General features: G+C 45.0%; 1 protein-coding gene across 2 annotated transcripts in view; it reads right to left on the bottom strand.

The window, feature by feature from the left end:
- Positions 1 to 10,306: 10,306 nt before the first annotated feature.
- The window catches only part of slc2a9l2 (solute carrier family 2 member 9, like 2), an 836,356-nt gene continuing 820,977 nt past the window's right edge, over positions 10,307 to 25,685 (bottom strand). For both annotated transcript variants that reach the window (XM_085961684.1, XM_085961676.1), the window contains exon 13: positions 10,307 to 11,298. In XM_085961684.1, coding sequence (XP_085817810.1) covers positions 11,032 to 11,298 — 267 coding nt within the window. In that variant the 3' untranslated portion in view covers positions 10,307 to 11,031. The remainder of the gene's footprint in view (positions 11,299 to 25,685) is intronic.

The following is a 25,685-nucleotide window of genomic DNA, read 5'->3' as shown; positions in this document are numbered from 1 at the left end:
CAGCGCTGCCGCGTTCAAAGGCTCCTTCTCTCCCTTAAAGGGAAGGGTCATCACTGCAGGCTCTGCAACTTAAAAAGTACCTACCTGGACCACCAAGGCAGCCATGATCCCACGTGATCAGCCCAGCACTCAAGCAGAGTGCCGAGCTGATCGATCGTGTGTAGGAGCCCGCGAAAAAACCTGGAACAAGAAAGGTAAGTTTTTTTTTTACTCACCTTGGCCACCTCACCTTTAATCATCGCCCCCGAAGCAGCCGGCCGCCCAATGCACACCTCCTGTCGGTGTTATTGACTAGCGCTGCTGCAGGGGGCGGAAGTCAATTTCGGGTCCGGGGCGTTACCGGGACGATGCACACGCCAATAACATCACGATCGCCGGGCGAAGGAGATCGGGGCGCAACACCGTAACTCCACCTCAAAACTCCCGCCGAATATGGTGGAAGTCGATGTCAGCTGTGTGCCCGGTCGCAAAGCCATTTGCACTCCGTTAATTCCCCCAGGGGCACTAATGGGAGGAGCAAAGGCACCCAATTTCGCCCCCTAAGATTCCCTGTAGCAAGATCCTTCAGATTCATATCACAAGTGCAAGATGATCTTAATAAATGCTCTTTCAAGCATATATTTCTTTAACACAAAAAGGTAACATACATATTCAGATTGAATGCTGGCCTTGAAATTCCGCGGAGCTGTGGGGGGATGGGGGGAGAGGTGTCTCCTGATTTCCTGCCTTAACTCTGATGGGAGACCTAGGTTACAAGTATTTTCGCCATTTTGTGAGGTTTTTCCAGTCTCCTGCTGGAGTTATGGCTGGAGATTGGCACAACCCCGCTGGAATTTTGGTGCCAATTGGATTTGTGTGTGTGTGTGTGTGCATTGTTTCTTAAATATTTATCGGAACAGGGCGGCTGTTTGTTCTGCAATACTTTGTGATTTGCTCTACGCTGGTGTGGTAGTTGAAGGTCAATCATCTCAGCCCCAGGACATCGCTGCAGGAGTTCCTCAGGGCAGTGTCCTAGGCCCAACCATCTTCAGCTGCTTCATCAATGACCTTCCCTCCAACATAAGGTCAGAAGTGGGGATATTCGCTGATAACTGCACAGTGTTCAGTTCCATTCACAACTCCTCAGATAATGAAGCCGTCTGTGCCCGCATGCAACAAGACCTGGACGACGTTTAGGCTTGGGCTGATAAGTGGCATGTAACATTCACGCCACACAAGTGCCAGGCAATGACCATCTCCAAAAAGCGAGAGTCTAATCAACGCCCCATGACATTCAATGGCATTACCATTGCCGAATTCCCCACCATCAACATCCTGGGAGTCACCATTGACCAGAAACTTAACTGAACCAGCTACATAAATACTGTGGCAACAAGAGCAGGCCAGAGGCTAGGTATTCTGCGGCAAGTGTCTCACCTCCTGACTCCCCAAAGCCTTTCCACCATCTACAAGGCACAAGTAAGGAGTGTGATAGAATACTCTCCACTTGCCTGGATGAGTGCAGCTCCAATAACACTCAAGAAGTTCGACACCATCCAGGACAAAGCAGCCCGCTTGATTGGCATCCCATCCACCACCTTAAACATTCACTCCCTGCACCACCGGCATAATGTGGCTGCAGTGTGTACCATCTACTAGATGCTCTGCACCAACTCACCAAGGCTTCTTTGGCAGCACCTCCCAAACCCGTGAACTCTTCCACCTAGAAGGACAAGGGCAGCAGGCGAATGGGAGCACCACCACCTCCAAGTTCCCCTCCAAGTCACACACCATCCTGACTTGAAAGTGTATTGCCGCTCCTTCATCGTCGCTGGGTCAAAATCCTGGAACTCCCTCCCTAACAGCACTGTGGGAGTACCTTCACCATATGGACTGCAGTGGTTCAAGAAGGCAGCTCATCACCATCTTCTCAAGGGTAATTATGGATGGGCAATAAATACTGGCCTTGCCAGCAATGCCCACATCCCATGAACGAATAAAAAAAAGCAAGCTCGCGGAGCTGTATGGCCTACTCCTGCTCCTAATTCTTAAGTTCTAATGTTTAGTGAACAGAATAACGCACCCATGGCTCTTCACCATTTTAGCACTTATCTCATAAAAGATCTAAAATGATATTTAACTCAGTGTATTCAAAATATTAAACACGGGGGAGAGGCGAAATTGGTCCGCGCTGTGCCTGTATTGTGGGCTTTAAATGACGGTTTGGGGGATCAAATTCACATGGCACTCTCTCATGGCTGACCAACGCGGAGGTGCACTAGCAACTTCCCAATGCCCAGGGCGTCCGCCTATAAACAGGCATTAGCTCTCTTGAATGTGTTACTCAGGGTCCTTACGCGTCCTTTCGGCCTCCGCTCCCACATTTGGCAGAGACTAGGCAGAGCTTGCTCTGCTCAGTAATTCCAGGCCTACTGCGGCCTTAAAGGAACCACTGGAGGCCTCCAACGAAATGATAAGTAATTATTTTCTTTGTACTTGTGTCCATGTGGAGCCTGGAGGAACAGGTGTGCTTTCCATTTAAGTAAATGGCAAGAAAAATTGGGCAGGGTGTATAACTGACAGCTGATCTGCTACTGCCCATTTTGTCTCCTTGCCGGAGTTGAATTTCACCCCAGGATGTTCCATCATGAGTAGGTACAGACTTTGTGAAACGTTAAAGTTGTTAATAGGGGCAAGTAGGGCTGAACCTTCCTGAGGATTCTCACTCTTACAATAGTTATTACAGGCACCTTTGTCATTTGTCTGCTCCAGCATAGATGACATAAAGAAAGAATTGAATTTGTATAGCGCCTTTCACGTCCACCAGACATCTCAAAGCGCTTTACAGCCAATGAAGTACTTTTGAAGTGGAGTCACTGTTTTAATGTGGGAAACACGGCAGCCAATTTGCGCACAGCAAGCTCCCACAAAAGCATTGTGCTAATGACCAGATAATCTGTTTTTGTTATGTTGGTTGAGGGATAAATATTGGCCAGGACACCGGGGATAACTCCCCTGCTCTTCTTCGAAATAGTGCCATGGGATCTTTTACGTCCACTTGAGAGAGCAGACAGGGCCTCAGTTTAACATCTCATCTGAAAGACAGCACCTCTAACAGTGCAGCACTCCCTCAGCACTGCACTGGAGTGTCAGCCTAGCTTTATGTGCTCAAGTCCCTGGCGTGGGATTTGAACTCACAACCTTCTAGACTCAGAGGCAAGTGTGCTACCCACTTTTTTTTGTTTATAAACCTCATTAGTGGCTTTATTTAATCTCTAACAGATCAGCTCTTTACAAAAATTATATTACCGCATCTGAAAATGCTTTACACATAAGGTTTTAAAAACCCTACCAGTTGTCACCACACTGCCCTGCATCTCAGTTTAAGGTTATGACTAATATAAATTCGTTATACAATTAAACATATATATTTATGGCTTGGCCCACCTGCCAGCAGGAAGAGGCGAGCATTCCTTGCACTGCCAAGGTTAGCTGCAGTTTCATCTGAAAGATGGCACCTCCGACAGTGCAGCACTCCCTCAGCACTGCACTGGAGTGTCAGCCTAGATTTATGTGCTCAAGTCCCTGGAGTGGGACTTGAACCAACAACTTTCTCAGTGGCGAGTGTGCTACCAACTTTAAATTTTTTTTTTATTAATATACTTTATTGAACATTAAGAACATTTACAACATCGTGATCATTTCATTGTATCATACAATTCCATTCCGCTGCTCTGCACAGCCATTCCGCCGCCACATTTTAACATCAAAACCTGAAGTTTAATTTGTCTCCTGTAACATATATTAATCGATTGCACTTTAAAAATTGATTGTAAAATACTATCTTTAAATTCCTTTCTGAATAAAACATCCACAGAGCCTTATAATGATCTTTTAGCTTATATTTAAAATACTCTTTTAGATTGATTCTCCTCCCTTAAAAAAGAGCATTTCTTCTTTGCACAATCACGAATCTAGCCAAACTGAACATTAAATTAATTGCTGCTCCGCTAGACTCGGGCAGACTCTCCTGCAATCCCCATCTCAAATTTGAGTCCCACGGGATTCCCATTCTCGCTCTTCGGTCCCCACCCAGCAAAAAAACTTCACACAACTGTCGAACATAGTACTTAAAATCACTTAACTGTGGACATAACACCAGTAAATGGGACAGAGTCTCATTCCATGTCCCACACACTGGACAAGTTGCCCCCTCCACTCGCCCAATCTTGCACAAGACCGTCATGGTAAAAATCTGGTTATGAGCCAATTTGAAATCCAGTTCAATCCACTCTGGACATTTAAAATTCACCCACACTCCCTTCCAAATCCTGTTGAAGTCCAGCTGTGGGTATATACTCTGCCAAAACTCCTGACCAGCAGGTGTCTTGAATCTCCATTCTCTAAATACCTCATGGAAATCTCGAGTATTACAGTTGTCAAATTGGACCAACTCTCCTTTCTCTAGCAGAAAGCTTGGAAAAGCAGGATGCATTTTACTTCCTTTGGAGATTTCTGCATTTATTTCTTCCATCCAATCCTGTGGCATTGCCCTCACAATCTTCTCATACATGATCCCTATTGCTTTTTCCTCTACCTCCTGATCCTCCTCCCACACCATGTCCCTCACTATCGCTTCTGGCAACCAACCTGGAATTACCTCATATAATACATCTTTCACACATATAATACCAGCTTTTATAAAAGCTTGATTAAATAAAACCTCTCCTTCGATGTTGACCCACCTGTTCAAAAATAAGGGTTGTTTTAAAAAATCCTCAGCCCCCTTGGGCATAAACTGCACACTGTTTAAAAATTGGGCCCAAGTCTCTACAACCCCCTTATAAAACCTATGGAGAAGTTTAATCGATTTCAAAAACATATTATTGTATTCCATATACAATATCCCCTGCCGTTCTATCCCACTTTGTTTTAAAAAATGCTCAAAACTCTTCCAAAAACTTGTATTTGACTTCTGAAGAAATCTCTTCACCCATTTGATTCTAAAGGATTTTTTCTTCAAATCAATATCTGGGATATTGAGTCCTCCCTGATTTCTCCGTCCAATGATGGTATTGTAAGCCACCAAGGCTGGTTTCCCTTCCCATAAAAACCTTACACAAACCTCTTGGATGGACTTTTCCACCCACTCAGGAATATCCTCCACCGTCAATAAGTACCATAGCTTAGATAGCAGGAGAGCAGACACCACTGTCGCTCTTCCTTGCACTTTCAACCACCTTCTTTCCCATCTTCCCAAAGTCTTTTTAATTTTCATAACCTTCGGTTCCCAATTTAATCGATCCACTTCATCCCTGTCTTTCTTGCACCCCATATGCACCCCCAGAACTTCCAAAACCTCCACCACCTTAAAGGGACTTTCCCCCAACCATTCCCCCCTACCCCTTCCTGCAACCAGGTATTGAGACTTATTATAATTCACTCTGGCTCCTGAAGCTCTACAATATTCCTCCACTACATCTATAGCTTTCCTCATTGACTCCCCATTTCTCAATGTTAAGGTTGTGTCATCTGCATATTGGTGTATCACCGACACCAGCCCAGAACTGGGAACCACAATCCCAACTACGCCTTGTTTCTTTTGCATCATGTAACCTAATGGTTCTGCTACCAATGTGTACAACAATGGGGACAGGGGACAACCCTGTCTCACTGATCTCTGTATCGGAAAATACTTGGATAAAAAACCATTACATTTAACACAGCTAAATATGTTTGAATAAAAAATCCTTATCCAGTCAATGAAATTTTCCCCAAAGCCAAATGCTTCCAAAACCTTCAATAAAAACTCATGAGAGACCCTATCAAAGGCTTTCTCTTGATCTATTTTTAATACATAAGCCTCCCTCCCATTCTCTTCCATGAGCTCTATCACATCTCGGATTGAGACCAGAGTCTGCGATGTCCCGGCCTATGACTCCGTAGGACTGAGAGGGCAAAACTATCTGCGGCAACACCTCCTTCATATGATTTGCCATAACCCTCGCCAAGATCTTATAATCCACATTTAATAATGTGATGGGCCTCCAATTCTTCAGATCCCTTCTATCCCCTTTAGTATTTTTATATAAGCTAAGCTTATGACACCTCTCCTCATAGATGGGGCCAGGCTTCCCTCAATTTTAATTTCCTTAAAAACTTCTAAGAGCAATGGACTTAAAATCTCAAAAAATTCTTTATAAAATTCTGCACTTAGTCCATCAGACCGTGGACTTTCCGCCCCCCCCCCCCACTTCATTCCACTTATTGCTACTTTTATTTCCGCTAATCCTACTTCTTTGTCACACATGCGTCTCTCATCCTCCTTTAAACCCTCTTCAATAAAAGCACTAACCTTCTCCATCGCCAAATTGGAAATGCCTCCTTTTGTATATAACTCTTGATAAAAGCTGCTAGCCGCCTCTAAAATCTCCCTACTTTCATGACTGATCTTCTCCCCAACCTTCAACTCTCCAATTAATGATAATCTCTGTTAAATATGTTTGACTCAAAAAAAATGATAATATCTGTCACAGCTTCTCTTACTCTAGAAAATATCTAGTGCATCTTTCGCCCTCCAATGCATCTCTAGCCTTTCCACGGAGAATGGCCCCCTTGCATTTTTCAGCTTGCAATAATTCCCACTCTTCCTTTAGCACCCGGAACTTAGTCTCAGTTCCCTTATCCCCTCCGTCAACTGCTTTACAGACATACGTAAACCTTTTGTTTATATTCTCTTCTTGACGCCGGTTAGCTGCCGCTCTCTTTTTCCCATAACGTACCGAAAAAACTTTTACCTCATATTTGAAATTGTCCCACCAAACTCTTCTTTCTTTCAAGAACAAAGGTTCCTTCCGAGCATTCTTTATTATATTTAAAATCCCTTCTTTATAAGCAATTTCTTTCAGGCATTGATTGTTTAAAATCCACAGCCCTGAACCGATCTTAACTCTGCTGTTCCTAATTCTAAGAACAAAAGACGAGTGGTCACTAAAAAATACTATTTTATAATAAATCTCCATCACCTCAGAACTTAACCCTTCCCGCGTTAACACGAAATCTATTCGGCTCTGTTTTAAAACATCACCCACCCAACCTGTTCTGGAGAACTCCCTTTTTATGGGGTTCCGGTCCCTCCATAAGTCTCTCAAATTTAAATTTGCCATCATTTTTACAATCATCCCTCTGGAGTTATCATCCTTAAAGGTCATATGGGCTGAAATGTCCATCCGAGATAAAAATACATTAAAATCCCCCACTATACAAGGATTTTCCACCTCTGCTACTTCAGCGAATAACCCCCGAAAAACTTGCGATGCTTGCAATGGTCGTTCGGTGCATAGATATTAAAGAGATCGCAATTAAATTCCTCCATTTTTACCCTTAGCCGTAAAAATCTCCCTTCAGTGTCCTTGTCCACCAAGGCAACATTCTCTTTTATGGATGGACTCACCAAAACAGCCACCCCTCTACGGTTATTGTTTGCACAATTTGCAAACACCTCTCCCTTTCAAACCTTCTGAACTCTTTCTAGGATATCCTCATCCCAAAAGGTTTCTTGCAGACACAAGTCCATGCCTTTAAAACCCTGCAACAACTGCTGCAATTTCTTCTCACCCCTCAGTCCGTTCACATTAATCGATACCAATGTAATCATGGCTCCGAAGAAGGGAAGTATGCCTGATAATCTCCCCATCATTTAATCTCTGGCCCTTCCCTCCTCTCATGCTCCTTCCCAACTTTTCGGCCAGCTGTTGCTTTTTCCTGCAGCCTCCGACTTTTTCACCTCCTGTTTGAAACTTCCCTATTTCAGCCTCTTCCTTGCATTAAGTTTGAGCCAAGGAGCTGCCCTTTCTCCCTCCTTCTGCCCCTCACTAACCTTTCCCTTTACACATGATGCCACCCCACCCCCCACTTCCATGTCCCTGTCCTCCTCTAATTCCTCACTCTCAAGCTCTTCTGTAACCCTCTGTGCCTGCTCCCCGTCAGATACATAATCCTGCTCCCCGTCAGATGCATCATCTCCCATAGAGAGTCTTCCTGCTATCGCGGTTTCTCCAACAGTACCGCTCCCTTCGACCTCATCTCCACCTCTGACCCTTGCTCCCTGATCCTTCTCTCTCTGGGACAATGGCACACCTATATTGCTCCCTTCTGGCATCTTTGTCTCGCCGCTCCCATCCTGCTGCCCCTTCAAGGCTCCTGCCTCTTGCACCCTCTCCTTGTCTTGCCCCCTCCTGCTCACCAAGATGTCCGACTCCCCGTCTTTCTTTGGAGTACTTACATTTACCATGCACCCCGCTCCCACCTCCTTTCCCCCCACAGACACCAGATTCTTTAGGGAGAGCTGAACCGTATTAAGGCTCGAGTCTGCATTCGACCCTTGCTGCCCGCTGCTGTCTTTGTTCTTTTCCACTGTACTTGGTGTGTTTTCCACCATCTCCATCCTGTTCTCTGCTCCGCAATTTTCTGCCTCTTCCTGTGCTCTTTTCTCCTTCAATTACCAGCGGTGTCCTCCGACTGCTCCGCTCCTCCGGCCGTTCCACTCACACCTCCTGCTCCTTCTCCCATCTCCTCACCACTCAGAGCTTCCTTCTGCCTCACACTCACAGTGGGTGGGGGCTTTGTGACACATCCCACAGCTCTCCACCTTGCAGCTCCAAGCGATGTGTCCAGACTCGCCACAATTATAACAGTACAAGTCTGGACAGTTTCTTACAAGATGGTCGTGTCCAAGACAATAATAACAAACCTTCACTTGGTTATCATGCAGCACTCAAAAGTACTGCACTCCTTACATTGTCTTGAATTTCATGCTGTACGGTAATGACTTCACCCCCTCTGGGAACCGCACCTTTACATAACGGGTTCCATTTGCTACTCGTGTTCCTGGATAGTATCTCCTCTTTATTGCTGAGCAAATTTTAATGTCCCACGACTCTAACTTTTTGATTAGCACATCGTCCTCAATATAACCTGGCAAGTTTAAGAATGAGACCACCACCTCTTCCGAATATAGCAGCGATACCTCCAAGAACTTATCGCCAACTTTCAAACTGAGTAAAAGTCTTTCCACCTCCTCTCGGCCACTGACCGTCACCTCGAACCCAACATTCGGCTTTGGTCGGCAGGCAAAGCAGCTTCCCTCGCCACAGTCCTCATGTACCGCTTGGATAATATCCCAAGCTCATATCTCCTTATCCTCTGCACTGAACCACCACCGTGTTTTCTTTTCCAAACCTCCTGGGGTCCCGGCCCAAATCTTTGGGCCTTTTTCTTTCCCTTCCAACCACAGTTTCTCCCCTAATTAAATTCATCTTGGGAACACTGTCCTCTGAGGGGCCCGGCACTCTGGACCCCTCAGCAGCCATCTGGCTGCTGTTTATGGGCCAAAAAGGCCCTAAAACCTGAAAACAAAACACCAAAAATCCACCACCAACTTTTTACAAACTCACTCCAACTCCCTGCTGCAATCAGGCAACCAGTAACACCTGCTCACTCCTAGCCCCTCCCACCTAGAGAGTGCTATCAACTGAGCCACAGCTGACATGTGGTTACCAAATCAAAAGGCAGAATGTTTTTAATTGAAGAGATTGTCAACTGTTGTAAAGCAGAAGTAGCCCAGCAATCATGACTACAATTGAAAGAAGTTTGTTGAGGTTTGATTTGAAGCTGCAAAAAGACATATGGAGTTGAATTCTTACATAGGAACAGAAGAACAGGAGTACACCATCCAGCCCCTTGAGTCTGTTCCGCCATTCAATGTGATCATGGCTGATCTGTATCTTAACTCCATCCACCTGCTTTGGCTCCATATCCTTTTATACCCCAACATAGTCCCCAGGAAAATTGCCCAAAGCGTCTGAAAATGAATACTATATTGTAGGAACGTGGGTTCCTAACTAAAAGACTGAGTTCTACTCAGGCGATCAAACAAAACGAACTTTAATGAAACAAACAGGCTTTAACAAGAAACTGCAGGATAACATCGAATGTAGGTCTGCTCTCTCTGGAGGCTCCACGAGGACTGCCCCTGCAGTCCCGTGGCTGACGTCATGATGTCATCACATTTTCCCGCCAGTGGGGAATCACGTGATGAACGGCGTGACATCATCACGTTTCAGCCATGCTGTTAAAGTAACCACACTCTGTACAGTTAAACAGCATAAATAAAGATACAGACTCAGGCTGTAGCTGACATGTTGTTAAAGGAATTATATACAAATGATCTGAGTCCTTTGGTGGCTCCGCCACAATATATCTTTTCTGAACAAATTAAAAAAGTAGGCAATAGATTATGGCAATAATAATTCTCTAGAGGCATGTATTTCAAGAATTGTCTTGTTTATTTTGAGTCAGGTAGATTAATATATTAGGACCATGAAACAATTTATTTCAACAAAGCGGAGATTAGTGAATGTACCTATTTTCCTTTCATTCAAGCCTATAGTGGGGATAGATTTCCTCTTTTTGCTATCCTAGTGAAATTGCAAATGTTTTCTTTATAAATGTCTAGATGATTTAGCACCAAATAAAGATCCAATCACATATTTGCTCCTCCCAAAACCGTGGAGCGGAAATTCCATGGCTTTCCAGGGCTCCATCCCCATAACTCCAGTGGGAGTGTGCTGGAACATCTGGAAATTAGCTTAGAAACCTAGATATCCCAGGTTCTGGTCTTACATTGGGATTTCTGTGAGGCTCATAAGATGCTGAAACTCTCTGTGGGGATGGAATGGGGTGAGATGGGGTGGGAGATGGGGATTCCTAAAGTCGGGAGTTCCCATATCCCCAACTCTCAGTGAGACCTGATGTAGGATCAGGAACGGCATGCCCATACTATACTGCCAAACGCTGGAAGAGGCCTCCACCTGGGGACCTAGGCTGAGAGAAAAATCTCACCACGTTGTCCCAACTGGTACAATTTTTCTAATAAAAACAGTTAGCTTTTGGTGAATCGAGCAGAAGTGTGAGGGAAAATGGTTCAAAACACTGTAACAAGCAATGCAAACGTGTAATGACAGTAAATGAGAAAGATTTGTTGGCTATCTTTTATGAAATAATCTCAATGTTGTCAGAGTCCCTCTTTGCTTTGTTCTTCGTCACATCATGTAAAGGAATCATTGCGAGGTGTTGTTCATTCTCCAATGCTGCATTTGGCTCGGTTTCTCGCTCAGGTACCTTGTTGATTTTGGCAAATGATTGGTATATTTGTGCAAAGCTTTTGTTTTTGGTTTCAGGTAAGATGATGTAGAGATATATTGCCCCTAATATACAAATTGCAGCAAACAGCAAGAAACAGAAGGATCCCAAGTTTCTCTGTGTAAAAAAATAAGAAGTTAATAAGTAAGCGGATGAAGATTGTTACAGTTTAAAATGAAATATTGCAAAATAAATTTCGCTTTACATGTAATCACAATTTTAGTTACAAATTGATTTTTAAAGTAAACATTAATAAGAAAGATTTTTGAAAACCTTTAATTTCTCAGATGCATACATACATAAATAATTACATTTTTATCAATGAATGGCATCTTTGCAAAGATCCAATCACATATTTGCTCCACCCAAAACCGTGGAGCGGAAATTCCATGGCTTTCCAGGGCTCCATCCCCATAACTCCAGTGGGAGTGTGCTGGAACATCTGGAAATTAGCTTAGAAACCTAGATATCCCAGGTCCTGGTCTTACATCGGGATTTCTGTGAGGCTCATAAGATGCTGAAACTCTCTGTGGGGGTGGAATGGGGTGAGATGGGGTGGGAGATGGGGATTCCTAAAGTCGGGAGTTCCCATATCCCCAACTCTCAGTGAGATCTGATGTAGGATCAGGAACGGCATGCCCATACTATACTGCCAAACATTGGAAGAGGCCTCCAACTGGGGACCTAGGCTGAGAGGTATCAGCCTTCACTCAGTGATAGTATTCTTGCTTCTGATCTGAACGTCATGGGTTCAAGCTCCACTCCGGGGACATGAACACCTTGTTTAGGCTGACACTCCAGTGCAGTACAGAGGGAGTGCTGCAGCATTGGAGGGGTTGTCTTGTCCTGGGTGAGCATAGCCTGGGGAGTGAAGGAGAGGGAAGGGCAAGGGAGGGGAGGGGAGGGGAGGGAGGAAGGATGCACTTGCATTTATATAGTACATTTCACGGGGGGGGGGGTAGTGGCGGTGGTGGGGGGGGGGGGAGAGGGACCTAGGTATTTCCCAGAGCTAGCAAGTTGTGCAGGACTCTCTGCCAAGTTGCCACAGGCAGGCGCCCAAGATGCACAACTAGTATAATGGAGGACCACCTTTCACACGTAAAACAAGGGATCTCTCCATGGCACAGCCAATTTTGGTGAGGTCAGGGGGTGGTCCTTGGTGAGCATAGCCTGGGGAGAGAAGGGAAGGGGAGGGGAGGGAGGAAGGAAGGATTGCATTTATATAGCACCTTTCATGACCTCACGATGTCTCAAAGTGCTTTACAGTGAATGTAGTACTTTTGAAGAGTAGTCACTTTTGTAATGTAGGAAACGCAGCAGCCAATTTGCGCACAGCAATGTCCCACAATACAGATAACAGGGGAAAAATTTGGTGGCGTCCCCTTTGGGGAGCTAACTTCGCCGGGGCGCTACTTTTACTGCCTGGAAAAAGTTAGCGCCCCCACGCCGTAAATTGAGTGGTAGCGCCCCAAGCAGGTAAGGGGGCGCTACTGGAAGTGCACCCCCTCCTTCCTGGGGTGCTACCATTCAATATCGTGGTGCTATGTACAGGCCTCCCTCCCCTGATTAAAGGGGAGGATCCTAGCGCAGTACCACCAGGGCCATACTGGATCGCAGCCGGCACCCCGCATGAGGACGTGAAAGGGGGCAGGTGCTGGCAGGTGTCCCACAAAAAAAATGGCTGCCCGGCACCTGCCCTTTAATTAGCGCTGCCGCGGCCGCAAAAGCACCACCCTGACCCGGCTGGACATATCGTCCGGCGGTAGGTCAGGGGGCACAACTGAAGTTTGCGGCCAGGGCACAAGCGGGGCACTGCGCATGGCAATGATGTCATCGCCGGAGGCGCACCGTCGCGGGGTACTACCGGCTACCGCAACCGTTAACCTCCCACTGAATTTCATGGGAGGCGTTAGCGGCGCCGCGCCCAGGTGCTAGGGGCTTTGCACCCTGTTAGCGCCCCCCCCCCGGGGCACTAACAGGAGGCGCAAAGCAACCCAATTTTTCCCCCAATCCATTTTAGTGATGGGTTTAATATTGGCCAGGAAACTGGGGAGAACGCCTCTGCTCTTCGGAATATGTCCCGATTTTCCACAGCCTTAGGTGGTGCCATCGACTACGCATTTTGTGATGGGAAGCAGGAGCATAACAAAGGCATTTTCTCATTTGTCATTCTCTATCACCCATAGTGGCCATGTTTCTGACCTAAATAATAACAGAACCGACTGCTATTTCAGTAACATATTCTGCTGGTGACCATCAGCAGCAATGGAAAATGTAGCAGGTGGTAGGTACGCAGATTTATTCAATGATACCCTGTTACTGCTCACTGCAAGAAAAATCCAGGACAACATTCCAGTATATTTGCACATTTTCCAATTATTATTATTATAGTAACTTTTTCACTTAAATTAGTGGTAAATAAAATGCTGGGAAAAACAGCATAGAAAATAAAGAAATTATGCTTGTAAGCACTCCCATTGCTAGTCTCTTCTTAACAGGTGACAATTGCATAGTGGATCAAATTAGACAAAAAGATAAAGCACTACAGTGACACTGTGGGAACTGTGGTCAATGATTAATTGTTGAGCATATTTAACCTAGGTCATGTTAAGAAGATAAAAATATGAGTAAGGAATGAAAGGAGTCATTCATCTGATCACTGAGTCTGGTCTTTCTGATATATGCATCATAATGGGCTCCCTCCGATTTATTTACTCTCTTGAGAGGGAAGAATATCAGAGGTAAACCTTCCCAGCAAATAAATCACTGTAAATGTCTCCCTGACCCCCTAAAGTAATTTCACAAAACTTCAGGTTATCAGCCCTACTAGTTCCATTCCAAGAGTGACATGTCTTTGGTCCAGAGGACTATAATCACTGTGTTCACTCTATACTTAAAGCTTCTAGCCCTGTTTTTAGCTAAATATTAATTGGGGGTGAAATTCATTATCGGCCCGCTTGGGGGCGGTAAATTTTGAAAGCTGGGAAACTTAGCGCCAGGTGCTAATGAGTCCCAGCTTTCACGAAATTGGATTTAGTGCTCCAGGAAGGAAGTGGAGAGCTAAAAGTGCTCCACTTCCTTCCTGGAGTGCTAAAGGACGCAGGCGGGGCAGTAGTTGTGCAGCGCTGCACAATGTCCCGTGCAGCGCTCCCGCGTTCTGAGGCTCCTTCCCTCCCTTAAAGGGAAGGGCCATCACCGCAGGCTCTGCATTGGGACCAGATAGCTGGTCCCCGACGGCGGCCGCAATCCGACTTGATCAGCCCCATGCACTCCAGCAAAGTGCCGGGCTGATCGATCGCGACCCACAAGTATAAAAAATTGAGCAAAACCATTTCAGAATTTTATGTATTTACCTCAGCAGCCCCTATTTTACCTTTTGCCCCCGAAGTGCCCGTCCTCTCGATCAACGCCTCCTGCAGCTGTCGGTGTCATCGCCCGGAGATGCTGCAGGGGGCGGAACCAAATTTCGGGTCCGGGGCGCTACCGGGGCGATGCGCACGGCAAAGGAGATCGTGGCACAATGTCTTACCGCCGATGCAAACCTCTCACCGAATTGCGCGGGAGTCGTTCATCTTGCCGCGCCCGGGTGGTAAGTCGTTAGCACCCCGTAATCGCCCCCCCCCCCCAGGGAGGCGCTAAGGAGGCCAATTTCTAGCCCATTGAGTTCTTTTGAAAGGAAAATGTCAGTCAACACATTTCTTCATAGAATTATAGAATGGTTACAGCCTGGAAGAAGGCCATTCGGCCCGTTGAGCCCGTGCCAGCTCTCTGCAAGAGCACTTCAGCTAGTCCCACTCGCCTGCCCTTTCCCCGTAGCCCTGCAATTTTTTCCTTCAGGTACTTGTCCAATTCCCTTTTGAAAGCCATGATTGAGTCTGCCTCCTCCACCCTTTCAGGCATTGCATTCCAGATCATAGCCACTCAATGAGTAAAAAAGTTTTTCCTCATGTCGCCTTTGGTTCTTCTGCCAATCACCTTAAATCTGTGCCCTCTGGCTCTCGACCATTCCACGAATGGGAACAGCTTCTCTCTATCTACTCTGCCCAGACCCCTCATGATGTTGAATACCTCTCTCAAATCTCCTCTCAATCTTCTTTGTTCTAAGGAGAACAACCCCAGCATCTCCAGTCTATTCACGTAACAGAAGTCCCTCATCCCTGGAATCATTCTCATAAATCTTTTCTGCATCCTCTCTAAGGCCTTCACATCCTTCCTAAAGTGCGGTGCCCAGAATTGGGCACAATACTTCAGTTGAGGCCTAACCATTGTTTTATACAGGTTTATCATAATTTCCACGCTGTTATACTCTATACCTCTATTCATGAAGCCCAGGATCCCGCAAGCTTTTTTAACTTTCTCAACTTGCCCTGCCACCTTCAACGATTTGTGCACATATTCCCCATGGTCTCTCTGTTCATGTATCTCCTTTAGACTTGTACCCTTTAGTTTAGATTTCTTCTCTTCATTCTTTCTACCAAAATGTATCTCTTCGCACTTTTCTGTGTTAAATTTCTTCTGCCACATGTCTGCCCATTCCACCAGCCTGTCTATGTCCACTTGAAATCTATCACTATCCTCCTCACTGTTCACTATACTTTCAAATTTTGTGTTATCAGCAAATTTTGAAATTGTGCCCTGTACACCCACATCCAGGTCATTAATATATATCAAGAAAAACAGTGGTCCTAGAACCGACCCCTGGGGAACACCACTGTATACCACTGATGTACCATGGCTGCAGTGTGTACCATCTACAAGATGCACTGCAGCAACTCGCCAAGGCTCCTTTGGCAGCACCTCCCAAACCAACGACCTCGACCACCTAGAAGGACAAGGACAGCAGGTGCATTGGAACACCACCACCTGCAAGTTCCCCTCCAAGTCACACACCATCCTGACTTAGAAGTATATCGCCATTCCTGTATCGTCGCTGGGTCAAAATCCTGGAACTCCCTCCCTAACAGCACTGTGAGAGTACCTTCACCACACGGACTGCAGCAGTTCAAGAAGGTGGCTCACCACCACCTTCTCAAGGACAATTAGGGATGGGCAATAAATGCTGACATTGCCAGTGACGCCCACATCACATGAACAAATAATAAAGAAAAACCATCCTCCAGTCCGAAAAACAACTTAATAGATTTTCCAGGAAGTCAATTCCACATTTCTACAAGCAGAAGAAAAATCCTTTTAATCTGTAGTCTTGTTCAAACTTGATAATTATGCATGTATGCCCTCCAGTTCAGCAATCAAAACAACATACAGTTGTATTGTGCCTTTGACATAATAAAATGTCCAAAGATACTTCATATAGGGATGAAATGGATTGAGCATTAATTGAAGAATTAACAGAGTTGACTGAATGCATGGTTGAAAAGATAGTTTTGAGGTAAATGGAATTCAATCTGGAGAAGTGTGAGGTAATGCATTTAGGGAAGGCTAACAAAGCAAGGGAATACACTATAAATGGTAGGACACTGGGAAGTGCAGAAGATCAGAGGGACCTTGGAGTGCATGTCCACAGATTCCTGAAGGTAGCAGGACAGGTAGAAAAGGTGGTTAAGAAGGCAAAAGGGATACTTGCTTTTATTAACTGAGGCATAGAATATAAGAGCAGGGAGGTTATGCTTGAACTGTATAAAACACTAGTTAGGCCGCAGCTAGAATACTGCATGCAGTTACAGGAAGGATGTGATTGCACTAGAGAGGGTGCAGAGGAGATTTACGAGGATGTTGCCTGGGCTGGGAAATTTTAGCTGTGAGGAAAGATTGGATAGGCTGGGGTTGTTTTCTTTGGAACAGAGGAGGCTGAGATGAGACCTAATTGAGGTATATAAAATTATGGGGGGCCTAGATAGAGTGGATAAGAAGGACCTATTCCCCTTAGCAGAAGGGTCAATAACCAGGGGTCATAGATTTAAAGTAATTGGTCGGAGGTTTAGAGAGGATTTGAGGAGAAATTATTTTCATTCAGAGGGTGGTGGGGGTCTGGAAATCACTGCCTGAAAGGGTGATAGAGGCAGAGACCCTCATCATATTTAAAAAGTACTTGGATATGAACTTGAAGTGCCATAACCTACAAGGCTATGGACCAAGTGCTGGAAAGTGTGATTAGGGTGGATAGCTCTTTGAAGGCCGGCACGGACAAGATGGGCCCAATGGCCTCCTTCTGTGCTATAAATTTCTATGATTCTATGATTCTATGACCTTCTTGACGTCAGCCTCACCAAGATACCTGTCGCAAACATGTTTGTCCATGATAGCCTTAACAGAAATTGTGAAAACACAGCACAGTCCTCGTGAAAACAAAGTCACCTTTCCACCATGAAGGGATCCTCCATCTGGTAGTGTGGCACTACCACTGTCCTAAATGGGACAGACTAAGGACAGATCTAGCAGCCCAAAACTGGGAATCTACAAAGCACTGTGGGTCATCATTGTTATGTTCATTAATAACTAGACATTCTTATTATGAACAGCTAGCTTCTAGCTAGTTATTTATTCAGTACACGTTCTCTAGGTATAGCATCTGTAGAGATCCAGCATGTGTACTTCTGTGTGCAGGCTGCCATCTTGACTACTGCCTTCTGGGTAGCCTAGTGCATCATGGGTAGTGTAGTCTTAAACACATACAGCTAAATATACAGCTCTATACAGCTCTACGGCTCCATCTAGTGTACCACTCCAGGATGACATGTTATTGATCATTACATCCCCCTTTCTTTGAGGTTAACAAAATAAATATCAATCAACTTTCAAGAGAAACGATAAAGATGATATCAGTAACACTTTTGTTAAACATAAACATTTTCACAACAGTCAATACATTTTCAATATAGTTTTTTTTTGTACTCAAAGATTAAGTCTATCAGGCTTTTTTTACTACACGTGTGGATCTTCTCAGCACGGGTAAGTCTGATGTGTTTTCATGAGATTGTTCTGGTGTTTCTGACATGTCTCACATCTGCCTATCATGTTCTCAATGTCCTTATTTATACCAGACAGTGTCTCTTGCTCTCCTTTTGCATTTTTCAATTCCGAGGTGTCCCTCATGAATCCTTTTGAGCATGTCTTGACGTAGAGCCTGTGGAATGACTATTCTGTTCTGTTTTAGTAATAGTCCACTTGCGACACTCAATTCTGACCTTATGTGAAAGTATTTTGGACAGGAACCTTTTGGCCAATCATGATGAATGTTTTCTATTACTGTTTGTAACACTGTATCTTTTACTGTTTCTTCTGCTATTTGCTTTGATTTTGTGTCTGACACGGGCAGCGCAGCAGTGACCATACTCACATGAACATCCACGTCTTCTTCAGTAGAGCTCACATGACTCATTGTGGGTGCTCAGGATAGTGCATCTGCTAACACTATGTATTTGCCTGGTGTGTAGATCAGTTCAAAGTCATATCTTTGCAGCTTCATCATGAGTCGTTGAATCCTTGGAGACATCTCATTCAGATTTTTTTTTATGATGGCAACCAATGGGCAGTGGTCTGTCTCAACTGTGAAGGTGGGAAGTCCATATATGTAGCTATGAAACTTTTCTAGTCCAACTACCAAGCCTAGACATTCCTTTTCAATCTGGGCGTATCAACACTCAGAATCAGTCATAGACCTGGAGGCATAGGCAACAGGCTTCCAATCTTCACCCTCTGCTTGTAGCAAGACCGCGCCTAGGCCATCTTTTGATGCATCTGTTGACACTTTGATTCTCTTTGTTGGGTCAAAGAAAGTGAGTACAGGTGTGGTTGTCAGCACAGTTTTGAGGTTCATCCACTCTTGTTCATGTCTTTCTGTCCATGCGAACTCATTTGTTTTATGTAGCAGGTCTCGCAGACAGGTTGTCTTGGCTGACAAGTTAGGAATGAACTTTCCAATGAAGTTTATCATCCCCATGATGCGTAGCACTCCTTTTTTGTCAGTGGGTCGGGGCATGTTGAGTATGGCGTTTACTTTTTCCATATCTGGCTCTATTCCTTTACCAGATAGATTATCTCCTAGGAAAGTGACTTCCTGGACGCCAAACTGACACTTGGCTTTGTTGAGCTTCAGTTCATTCCGGCGTATGCTCTGTAGCACTTTAGTCAGTCTCTCATTGTGTTCTTTCAGTGTGGAGCCCCAGATGATGATGTCATCAACATAGACCCGAACTCTTTCCAGACCTTCAATTATGTGTTCCATCGCTCTATGAAAGATTTCAGATGCAGATATTATCCCGAAAGGCATTCCGAGGAAATAATACCTGCCAAATGGTGTGTTGAAGGTACAGTATTTGGTGCTCTCTTCATCCAGTTTTAGTTGCCAAAATCCTTGTGAGGCATCGAGCTTTGTAAAGTATCTGGCACCTGATATTTCACTGGTGATTTCTTCTCGCTTGGGAATCTGGTAGTGTTCACGTTTTATGTTTGCATTTAAGTCCTTTGGATCCATGCATATTCTTAGATCATTGTTCTTTTTCTTTACACATACCATGGAGTTAACCCAGTCTGTTGGCTCTTCGACTTTCCTGATGACTCCTAGTGTGGTCATTCTGTCCAGTTCATTCTTGAGCCGGTCATGCAGGGGTGCTGGAACTCTTTGTGGAGCATGTACCACTGGCTGAGCACCCTCCTTTAGCTGGATCTTGTAAGTGAATGGTAGAACAAATCCTTTGAACACATCCTGGAAATTATTTACTACAGAATCCACTGGGTCATCTGGTCTGTTTATGGCACAGTTTATACGGTATACTCTCTTGACCAGTTCTAAGTCCTCACAAGCTTTGTCACCCAGTAGTGAATCAAATCCTTCAGCCACAACAGAAAACATGAGATGATGCACTTTGTCTTTGACTGTCACTTTAAGTCTGCATACACCTAGGCTATCTATTTTCTGTCCATTATAGTCCTTCAGTAGTACTGACTTTTTCTGTGTTTTGGGCTTTTCTTTCATGTTTTTAATGTCACTCATACTGATTAAGTTTGCTTTTGCCCCAGTGTCTAGTTTCAATGTAACTAATGCTCCATTTACCTGCAGTGGGATCATCCATTTGTCCTCTTTTAGTGCATTGATTTTATGTTCAGCATTGTCCATATCTGAGGGCTGCACATTTTCTGTATCATTTTTGACATTGTCACATGACACCATTCGTACAAAAAATGTCCCACTTAAATCAGTGTCCTCAATCATATTGACTTGTTGCCCTTTCTTTGTTTTTACTTTTGAAAAGCATTGTTTGGCAAAGTGATTCTTTCCATGACATTTTGTGCATATTTTTCCAAACGCTGGGCATTGTTTTAACTGGTGTTTGTAACCACAGCGTTTACAATTAAAAATTCCTTCCTCCGATTGCTTTTCATTTCTGTTCTGCCCATGTTTCTTCCCCTTGTAGGACACAGCACCAACAGCAGCACTTACTACAATCGCATCATTATTGATTTCACTGAAAGTCTTCGCGTGCTGTCGAGCTAGTTCACTGGCTTGGCATATTTTCACAGCATTTTCCAATGTCAGTTCGGTTTCTCTCAACAGACATTCCCTGACCTTTTTATCATGAATACCAAACACAATTTGGTCACGAATCATGGATGCTTTCAGCTCAGAGAAATTACATGTCTGTGCTTTCAGTTTCAGATCAGTCACAAAGCTATCAAAAGTTTCATTTTGCCGCTGTGTCCTCGAACGGAACACGTATCTTTCATAGGTTTCATTCTTTTTGGGAGAACAATGTGTATCAAATTTCTTTAGCACATCATCTAAATTTTGTCTGTTCTCCTCTGGATTAAATACAAATGTATTAAATACCTCTATCACCTGCGGGCCTGCAACCGTGAGCAGCAACGTTATTTTTCTTGCGTCTGGCTTCGTACCGAACCCGATGGCAGCAATGTAGAGTTCGAATTGTTGTTTGAAAGTCCGCCAATTGTAGTCGACATTTCCCATGAGATTCAAACCTCCTGGTGGCTTCAAAGACTCCATGTCGCATTTCACAATTTTGAGCAGATCTTCACCAATCCTGATACCATGTTATGTTCATTAATAACTAGACATTCTTATTATGAACAGCTAGCTTCTAGCTAGTTATTTGTTCAGTACACGTTCTCTAGGTACAGCATCTGTAGAGATCCAGCATGTGTTCTTCTGTGTGCAGGCTGCCATCTTGACTACTGCCTTCTGGGTAGCCTAGTGCATCGTGGGTAGTGTAGTCTTAAACACATACAACTAAATATACAGCTCTACAGCTCCATCTAGTGTACCACTCCAGAATGACATGTTATTGATCATTACAATCATTAGCAGCAGAATTATGTACTACCACAATCTGCAACCTTATGGCACATCCCTCACTCTTAGAAAACTATCAAGCCAGGAGACCAACCCTGGTTCAATGTGTAGTGCAGCCGGGCTTGCGAGGAGTAGCACCGGGCATACCTTAGAATGAGGTACGAACCTAGTAAAGTTAAAGACCAAAAACAGCAGATTCAGCTGTGCTGTCCCACAACCAATGGATCAGAGCAAAGCTCTGTAGACCAAAACATTCAGTTGAGAGTGTTGGTGGACAACTAGGCAACTGACAGGAGATTCTGCTCCTTGAATATCCCCAACCTCAGCTATGGTGGAATCCAGCAGCTGGCTGCAAGAAACAAGACTGAAGTGTTTGCAAATGTTTTCAGTCAAAGTCAAGTGGATGATCCTACTTGGCCTTCTCCTGAGGTCCCCACCATCATAGATACCAATGATCAATCAATTCAGTTCACTCCACATGGCATTATGAAGTGGCTGAGTGCATTGGACACCGCAAAGGCTATGGGCCCTGACAACATCCTGGCTGTAGTGCTAAAGATCTACACACCAGACCTAGCCGCTTCTCTAGCCTAGCTGTTCCAGTACAGCTATGACACTGGCATCTACTTGACAATGTGGAAAATTGCCCAGGTATGTCCTATCCACAAACCTAACACTGGATGGTGTTGAGCTACTTGTGTGTTGTTGCAGGTGCATCCATCCAGGTGTATGATGAGTATTTGATCACACTCCTGACTTGACCCTTACAGATAGTGGACAGGCTTTGAGGGATTAGGAGATGAACCACTTGCCACAGAGCACTCAGCCTCTGCCTTGCTCTAGTAGCCATGGTGTTGATATGGCTGGTTCAGTTAATTTTCTGGTCAATGGTGACTCCCCAAGTTGTTGATGGTTGGGGACGTGCTGATGATGCCTAATTACTGCCCTATCAGCCTCCTCCTAATCATCAGTAAAGTGATGGAAGGAGTCATCAATCGTGCCATCAGGCAAAGCCTACTCACTAATAATCCGGTCATCAAGGAGACCTACATCAGAATGCTGTTCATAGACTACAGCTCAGCATTCAACACTATCGTCCCCAACAAGCTGGCCACCAAACTCCAAACTCTTGGCCTGAACACTTCCCTCTGCAACTGGACCCTGGACTTCCTAACAAACGGACCCCAGTCTGTCAAATTAGGTAACCACACCTCCCCCCCCCTGACCTTGAACACGGGGGCCCCACAAGGATGTGTGCTGAGCCCCCTCCTCTACTCCCTCTTCACCCATGACTGTGTGGCTGTTCATGGTTCCAACACCATCATCAAGTTTGCGGATGACACCACGGTAGTAGGCCAGATCACCAACAACGATGAGTCAGCCTACAGGGAGGAGGTCCAGCATCTCGTGAAGTGGTGCACCGATAACAACCTGGCCCTTAACATCAAGAAAACCAAAGAAATCATTGTGGACTTCAGGAAGTCTAAAGGCGGAAGTCACACCCCCATCCACATCAATGGGGCTGTGGTGGAAAGGGTGGACAACTTTAAGTTCCTCGGAGTCCACATCACGGAAGACCTCTCCTGGTCCCTCAATACCTCCTCTCTGGTGAAGAAGGCCCAGCAGCGCCTATATTTCCTAAGGAGGCTGAAGGGATGTAACCTGTCACCCCTGATCCTCTCTAACTTTTACCGCTGCACAATAGAGAGCATCCTGACAAACTGTATCACAGTATGGTATGGCAGCTGTAGCTACTATGACTGGAAAGCCCTGCAGTGGGTAGTCAAAACTGCCCAACGCATTACCGGCACCCGGCTACCGACCATAGAGCACAAATACCAGAAACGCTGTTTACAGAGGTCATGGTCCATCATCAAAGACCCTACCCACCCCAGTCACAGTCTGTTCACCCTCCTGCCATCTGGAGACGCTACAGATGCATTCGCATCCGTACGACCAGATTTAGGAACAGCTTCTTTCCCAGGGCTGTCATCCTACTGAACTCCACAAAAGACGCTAAAGCCTGCACATCTGCCAATGCACTTTATTATGGTTATGTTTATGTTAATGTATTACAAGCCAAATGTATGTTGAATGTTTAAATGTCTTAATCTAAATGTACACTCTCGGGAGCCGCAAGCCTACATTTCGTTGCACTGCACTTGTGCACTAACAATGACAATAAAAGTTGATTTGATTTGATTTGATTAGTTTGGTTTCTGCCAGAACCGGTTATTTCGAGACCTCATCAGAGCCTTCATAAAGACAGGGACACAAGAGCCGAATGCTAGAGGAGGGCTGCCCCTCAACATCAAAGTAGCATTCAACTGAGTCCATGCCTTTGTTACCTCGAGACTTGACTATTCCAACGCACTCCTGGCTGGCCTCCCACATTCCACCCTACGTAACTTGAGGTCATCCAAAACTTGGCTGCCCATGTCCTAACTCGCACCAAGAACCGTTCACCCATCATCCTGTGCTCGCTGACCTACATTGGCTCCTGGTTAAGCAGCGCCTCGATTTCAAAATTCTCATCCTTTTTTTCAAATCCCTCCACGGCCTCGCCCCTCCCTATCTCTGTAATCTCCTTCAGCCCCACAACCACCCCCCCCCCGAGATATCTGCGCTCCTCTAATTCTGCCCTCTTGAGCATCCCTGATTATAATCGCTCAACCTTTGGTGGCCATGCCTTCTGTTGCCTAGGCCCTAAGCTCTGGAATTCCCTGCCTAAACCTATCCGCCTTGCTACCTCTCTTTCCTCCTTTAAGACACTCCTTAAAACCTACCTCTTTGACCAAGCTTTTCGTCACCTGCCCTAATTTATCCTTATGGGGATCGGGGTCAGATTTTTTGTCTTAAAATACTCCTGTGCAGCGCCTTGGGACATTTTACTACGTTAAAGGCACTATATAAATACAAGTTGTTGTTGTTGTTGTTGTTGAGCATGGGACCAAAGTGCTCAAGCAAAACTGAAGTCAATGGGAGTCAAAGGGAAAACCATTCAATAGCTGGACTTATACCTGATGCAAAGGAAGATGGTGGTGGTTGTTGAAAGTCAGTCATCCTAGCCTCAGGCCATCACTAAAGGAGTTCAGTATAGGAGTTCCTCAAGGAAGTATCCTCCAACCAACCATCGTCAGCTGCTTCATTAATGTCCCCTCTGATAGAAGAACAGGCGTGGGGCTGTTTGCTGAAGATTGCACAGTGCCCAGCTCCATTCACAACCTTTCTAAGGGAAACAAGGGATATAGGGATAGGGTAGGAAAATAGAGTTGAGGTAAAAGATCAGCCATGATCTTATTAAATGGCAGAGCAGGCTCGAGGGGATGTATGGCCTACTCCTGTTCCTATTTCTTATGTTCCCTGATAATGAAGCAGCCCACACCAGCCAACAACAGGACCTGAATTATATCCAGACTTGGGCTGACAAATGGCAGATATTATTCACGCTACCTAAGTTCTAGGTAGTGACCATTTTGAATGAGAGGAAGCCCAGCCATCTCCTCTTAGCCTTTAATGGCATCACCATCGCCATGTCCCCAACCAACAGCACATTGGGGGCGGGGGAATCACCATTGACCAGAGTATAAACCGACCCAGACATGGCTACTAGAGCAAGGCAGAAGCTGGATGCTCTGTGACGAGCGGTTCACCTCCTGATCACTCAAAGCCTGTCCACCATCTACATGCTAGGTATGACTCCAGCCTGTGGAGAGTTTTCCCCCCGATTCCCATTGACTTCAGTTTTACTAGGGCTCCTTTGATGCCACACTCGGTAATTGGTAATAATTTTCCAAAACTCCCTGGACTCAGCAAAGGCCCCGGCAGACTGGAAAACTGCTAATGTAACACCCTTATTTAAAAAGGGCAGTAGACAGAAGGCTGGAAACTAAAGACCGGTTAGCCTAACATCTGTGGTAGGTAAAATTTTGGAGTCCATTATTAAGGAGACAGTAACAGGACATTTGGATAATCATAATTTAATAGGACAAAGTCAGCATGGTTTTATGAAGGGGAAGTCATATTTGACAAATTTGCTGGAGTTCTTTGAGGAAGTAACATATAGGGTGGATAAAGGAGAACCAGTGGACGTAGTGTATTTAGACTTCCAAAAGGCATTTGACAAGGTGCCACACAAAAGATTATTGCTTAAGATAAAAAATCACGGAATTGGGGGTAATATTCTGGCATGGATAGAGGATTGGCTATCTAACAGAAGGCAGAGAGTTGGGATAAA

The sequence above is a fragment of the Somniosus microcephalus genome, chromosome 2 (genome assembly GCF_052327205.1).
Source record: "Somniosus microcephalus isolate GS21.2 chromosome 2, FLI_Smic_1.0, whole genome shotgun sequence".
NCBI classification, from domain to species: Eukaryota; Metazoa; Chordata; class Chondrichthyes; order Squaliformes; family Somniosidae; genus Somniosus; species Somniosus microcephalus.
Note: the sequence above shows the minus strand (reverse complement) of the source record. Positions and strands in the feature narration are given on the sequence as shown.